This window comes from Triticum aestivum, chromosome 7B (assembly GCF_018294505.1).
Source record: "Triticum aestivum cultivar Chinese Spring chromosome 7B, IWGSC CS RefSeq v2.1, whole genome shotgun sequence".
In the NCBI taxonomy this organism is placed as follows: Eukaryota; Viridiplantae; Streptophyta; class Magnoliopsida; order Poales; family Poaceae; genus Triticum; species Triticum aestivum.
This window is the reverse complement of record NC_057813.1, coordinates 670925214-670930697: the sequence shown is the minus strand read 5'-3', so window position 1 is coordinate 670930697 and position 5484 is coordinate 670925214. Positions and strand designations below refer to the sequence as shown.

The following is a 5484-nucleotide window of genomic DNA, read 5'->3' as shown; positions in this document are numbered from 1 at the left end:
AAAAAGATCACGAACTCAAAAAACTAAAAAATTGTTCATGAACTTGAAAAATGTTCGAATATTTATAAAGTATTCATGATTTTATGAAAATGTTTATGAGTTTGAAAATATTTTTTGAAGGTTAACCAATATCCAAAAATTTGAAACATGTTCGCAAAGTCAATTTTTTTGTGAATTTGAATTAGTTTTCATGTTTTTTTGGAAACAGTCACAAGTTTGAAAGATGTTCACGAATTTTTGAAAAGTTTATAGTAGAAAAATGTTCAACATATATTTAAGAGAATTGACCTTGTATTGTAAAATGCTCATTGTATATTAAAAAATATACATCAAAGTAGATACATAATGTTTAAAAAATTAATATGATAATAAAATAGAGAAGATAAAAAATAAGTAAATAAATAAATAAATGCCTAAGGAAATTTTAAAATAAAAAGAAACACAAAGGGATAAATGATAATCGAAATTAGGAAACAGAAAATCAAAAGAGAAAAAAAGAGTTACTGGGCACAAGTACGAAAAAAATTATTGCAACCAACTTAAGTTTGCTATGCAAGTGGACACGAATAAAAAAATCAGTTACTGGGCGGCCCTGAACTAGAGGTGGAAGATAAATATGACAGGTGGGTCAAGTCTGTCAGAAAAAGTAGCAAATTATTCCATTTTAGGATGTATTTTTTTCGTAAAAACCAGGTCCAGGGTTCGATTTAGACCGGGAGTGATAAGTCCAGGGTGCCAACAACCGGGATTCGGAATTAGGGGTTCGATTTAGCTAAGCTTTACAAAGTCAAGTTTTTTTTTTTTGAAAGGTTTACAAAGTCAAGTTTAAATTACACTTTTTCCGGCAAATCCCATCTCTGCGTGTGGCCGTGGTGAGAACATAGACTAACCGCCTCCCTCGACGACAACTGTTAGCAACCTTCCCTCTGGCAGCCCAGCAGCAGATCTGGACTACATATAGAAGGGAGATCAGGTAGCTCAAAGGAATACGAGGGAAAACAGAACGAGCAAACTTTCCGGTTGGATTAGAACAAACGACATGGCTGTGGCTCTTTGCTCTCCCACCTCGGCTCTGAACCTCTCTCCTTCTTGCTGTTCGATTATCAGCACATTTGCGTTTGTATCAATCCTTGTACTCTGAATTGAGTGGATCCCTGTGAGGTATCCCTTGCCATGGGCAGCCCGGCCCGGATGGCCCGACCCGACTAAAAAATTCTGAGCCGGGCACAGCCCGAGCGTGCCATCGGGCTGGCCTCGGGCCTGAAAATTGAGCCCGAGAGGCAGATCAGGCCGGGCTCGGGCTTGTGAAAACCGAGATTTTAGCCGTAGTCGGGCTGGACCGATCAGGCCATGTCGGACTTCTTGGGCTTGGGCCCAATTTAGTAGGCCCAACAGTCGGGCCAGGCCAGGCTCAGGCCTGGGTTTCAACTCGGGCTTTTTATGGCCCGGCCCGGCCCCAGATATGCCCAGGTACACTGTGAGGTACTCCCTCCGTTCGGAATTACTCATCAAGAAATGAATGTATTTAGATGTATTTTAGTTATAGATATATTCATTTTGTGACGACTAATTTCGAATGGAGGGAGTAGTAGCTAACTACGACACGTGCAGCCACTGCTTGCGCATGCGGAAAAAAAAGAGAATCCAAGAATTTATCGCTAGACTTTAGACTTACGGGCACCCTGCATGTGAAGTGCTGAACTGCATTTACAAGACAGTGAGGGAATGTACGTGTGTCTCTCACACTTTCACGTGCCTAGAGGCACGGAAGATTCTACCACGTGCGCCCGCATTTTCTTGGCAGGCGACGGGCACTGCGGCACGGCGACGAAGACGGTGGTCAGGTCGCTCGGCACAGGGTAGAAGAAGAGCCGCTGCTGCAGCGGCGCCCGCTTCCTGGTCGGAGCCGGCGCCGACTTGCGCGGTGCCGGCGGGCACACGGTGGCCGGCACCAGCGCGCTGTCGGCCGTTGTGGGCGTGGTGAAGCTGCCCTCGTCGCCGGCAGTGGCCCCCGCTCCGCAGCCCTCTCGCGGCCCAATTTCTCCACCCGCGGCCAGCGGCGTGGCGAAGCCAACGTCGACTTGCTGCAGTGGCGCAATTGGCAGCATGGCCACGGAGCCGCTCGCCTTCGGCGTGACGCAGCCGGTGTCGGCGGCAGCATCGTCCGCCCCTGGCACTTCGGTCGTCTGGACCGGCCGGAGCGCCGCCAATTCAGAGATTTCCGCGACGTCGAGGCCCATCGAAGCTGCTGCGCGCGCGCAGATCCCACTTCTGCTGCTCTAGATCCTCTCTCAAGGGATCCAAGAAATAGTTTATGCAAGAGATCGGATTGGCTGAGTTGGAGAGCTAGCCAAGCCAGTGGTGTGATGCGAGTCTGCTTGCTTGCTTGTGTAGTAGCGTGAAGGACGAGGAGGAAAGAGGAGGCTAAATAAGTAAAGGAGAAGCAAGCGTAGCGAGGAACAGAATTATATGCAGGCAAAAAGCAAAGGGCCGGGCGCATGTTATATACTAGATCATGAGAGAGAGAAGAGAGTGAGAGAGTGAGAGTGAGGTGGAGAGAGAAGGGCAGTGCAAATGGGGTGGCGCAAATGATTGTGGGGGGGATGCATGAGAGGGTGAAACTCTTGGATCACGTAAGTAGATCGCAGCCCTCTCTAGCATGTTCCATCTCTCTCTCTCTCTCTCTCTCTCTCTCTCTCTCTATACCATGATCTCTCTCTCATGGAGAAAAAGGGTTCAATAGGGATCAGATCAGACGGATCAGGAGCAGCAAGAAGCAGAAGAAGCCGGCCGGCCGGCAGGCAGGCAAGCTGCAGGGGCCGGATCATGAATTTTAACTGCACCAGGGTTAATTTCGCTCCACCCTGCTGTGCCCTCTTCACCCCCCATTCCGCGGTGCAAGATGCAACTACAATGTTTAAGGACGGTGATTAATGTATACTTAATTACTAGTACCACTGAGTAGAATGTTGTTCCTACTGCTCCCACCTACCTACAGCTACATACAGGTGGTGCAGAAGGATGATTACAGCAGCACAGTGAAGTTAATCTAGCTACTCTCCAAGGCATGTTCTTCTGCATTGGTATAGAGTAGCACTAGTACTAGTAGGACGATGCATGGATGATCTGTATTTGCTATAGAGTAGCTAGGGCGTACAACTATGGTTAATTGCAGCCATGTGTATTGCTTGTTAGAGCAGATGCATGGCTCCCATGATCCCATCAATTTTGCATCGCTGGGCGCTTTCTGTACACATGCATGGATCTGTCCTATTGCCACCGACTAGAAACTATAGTATATTCTGATGTTGATCAGATTTTCTTGCACAATTAGTACTGCTGCAAAAAAAAATTGAAGATTGGATTAGATTACAGACCCATTTAAAACAAATGAATGACGACCCAGGAATCCAATGCGACAAGTTGCATAGGCAGTCACAAGAAGAAGAAGAAAAATGGTGATGCAAATAGGAGTTAGCTATTGACATGTGGGCCGTGCCATGCATGCATCATACCGGGCTGTGTGTAAGCACTGACATGTGGGCCCCACGCATGCATCATACCTAAGGGCATCTCCACTAGCGCCCCCAGGATGCCCCCAGGCCACTTTTTGGGCGCCGGCGGGCGAAAAACTCGCCACTCGCGCCCCCACGACCTTAAAAAACGCCGGATTTAGCCAAAAACACAGCCGGCGGTACCAGGGCGACCCCAGGCCATCGGGGGGCTGTTGGGGGCGGAGAGAGAAGATTTTGCATGTGAATGGCCCACTGTCAGCCTCCCACTCGTCTCTTCATACTTTTCCTCCCGGCCCCCACCCACGTGCTTTCCCCACATACTCGCCCCCCTGCTGGTCGTGGCCGCCTCCTCGCCGCACGCCGGCCTCTGCCTCCTCCGCCGTCCTCTGCTCACACAGCTCCGCCGCGCCGTCCTACTCACAGCGGGCCGCCGTCGCCGCCCCGCTTGTCGCGCGCCGGCCCGGGCTCGAGGAGCGGTGGCGTTGGCCGAAGCTGGCGTGGCCGGGGCGGCCTGCGCCCGCGCCCGCCTCTGCGTGGCCGGGGCGGAGCTCGCCCGCGCCCGCGCCCGCCTCTCTGTGGCCGGGGCGGAGCTCGCCCGCGCCCGCGCTCGCCGGGGTGTGGACGGCACGGCCCGCGCCCGCGCCCGCCTCTGCGTGGCCTGGCATGCACCAGCAGCCGGACGGGCGTGCTCGGCACCATGGTCCGGGGCGCCACAGCACCGCGACCAGGTCTTTTCGGCGGCGTCGAACGCGACGGCGGGGCAGGGAGCACGGGGCGCCGTCGAGGCCGCGCATGAGGAGCACGGGGGCGCAGTCGAGGCCGTGCACGTGGAACACGGGCGCGCCGAGCTCGAGCGGCGTCTCTGGCGGCGGCGAAGATGACCGGCACCCACGACCTGCTCGCGGCGTGGGCGTGCTGTTGGCGAACGGCACGGCGTGGGCGTGGCCGGAGCGACGCGGACGTGGCCTGAGCAGCGCGTGAGTGGACTGGGCGGCGCTCGGGTGGGGTGACGACTGGAAAAATCCTCACCCCCAAAGCAAAAATTTGGCTGGGGCCTCCCCAGGAGGGCAGAAAAACGCCTCCTGGGGGGCACAACGGCTGGAGATGCCCTAATAATTTACGGTGCAGGCTGCGGCGATCAATCTCGATCATCCCACCCAATGTCAGCCGTCAGATGGACCCTGCCGCCCTGCGCTGCCCAGCCTGCGGCGAGTTCCATCGCTTCGTCCTGCATGCTTCCGCGTCAATTTCAGAGCCACTGCAACAGGAGAATTTTGTTCAAAGCAGGTTAATCTTTTTTATTTTCCTTATACAAGAGGACGGTCATCTAATTTCTTAGTGCTAAGTACGTATGTGGATCACAAACATAAGGTAGACCAAACAATTCACGTTAAAAAATATCAAGAAAGACCGAGCACAGTGTATACGGGTACATACCAAGGTTTTGGTTACCGAATGAGGCAATTTTATCGAGGGGGACTGGTAAACGTGGTTACCACGGTTACCGGGAAATACAGAGAAATACCGAGAATATTTTGAACGAATTTTATAGTTGAATTTTGAATTCAAATAAATAAATGAACGAACATTCGAACCAGAGACCTGTCAAAATAGAAACTAGGTTGCTACGAACACGTGAGAATCAACTCTCATGGCATTAATTAGATCCTACGCACTTTACTACAAATAGAGTGTTTAAATTAAAAAATTCAAAAAAATAGTATTTTTTTTTGCTCGGTATGAGAATTTATCTAGGGGTATGGAAATATGCGGTGACCATGGGAAATCTTGAAATTTCTACTGGTAACCAAAACATTGATACATACACCTCGAGTGCTCGCACGCACACATGCAACAGAAGCCCGGAGATGCCTCGCTATCAACGAAAACTTAGCCTCATCCTGAAAGAATATTCAGCCTATAAGACAAATGGAGGTCGAGCCGGCGCACGCTGGAATTTGCTGCCGCC

General features: G+C 51.3%; 1 protein-coding gene across 1 annotated transcript; it reads right to left on the bottom strand.

Moving 5' to 3' along the window:
• Positions 1–666: 666 nt before the first annotated feature.
• On the bottom strand, positions 667–2543 carry LOC123161162 (uncharacterized). The gene has a single exon (XM_044579007.1). The coding sequence runs from the start codon at positions 2238–2240 to the stop codon at positions 1749–1751; it is 492 nt and encodes a 163-aa protein (XP_044434942.1). The 5' UTR covers positions 2241–2543; the 3' UTR covers positions 667–1748.
• Between the last annotated feature and the right edge of the window lie 2941 nt (positions 2544–5484).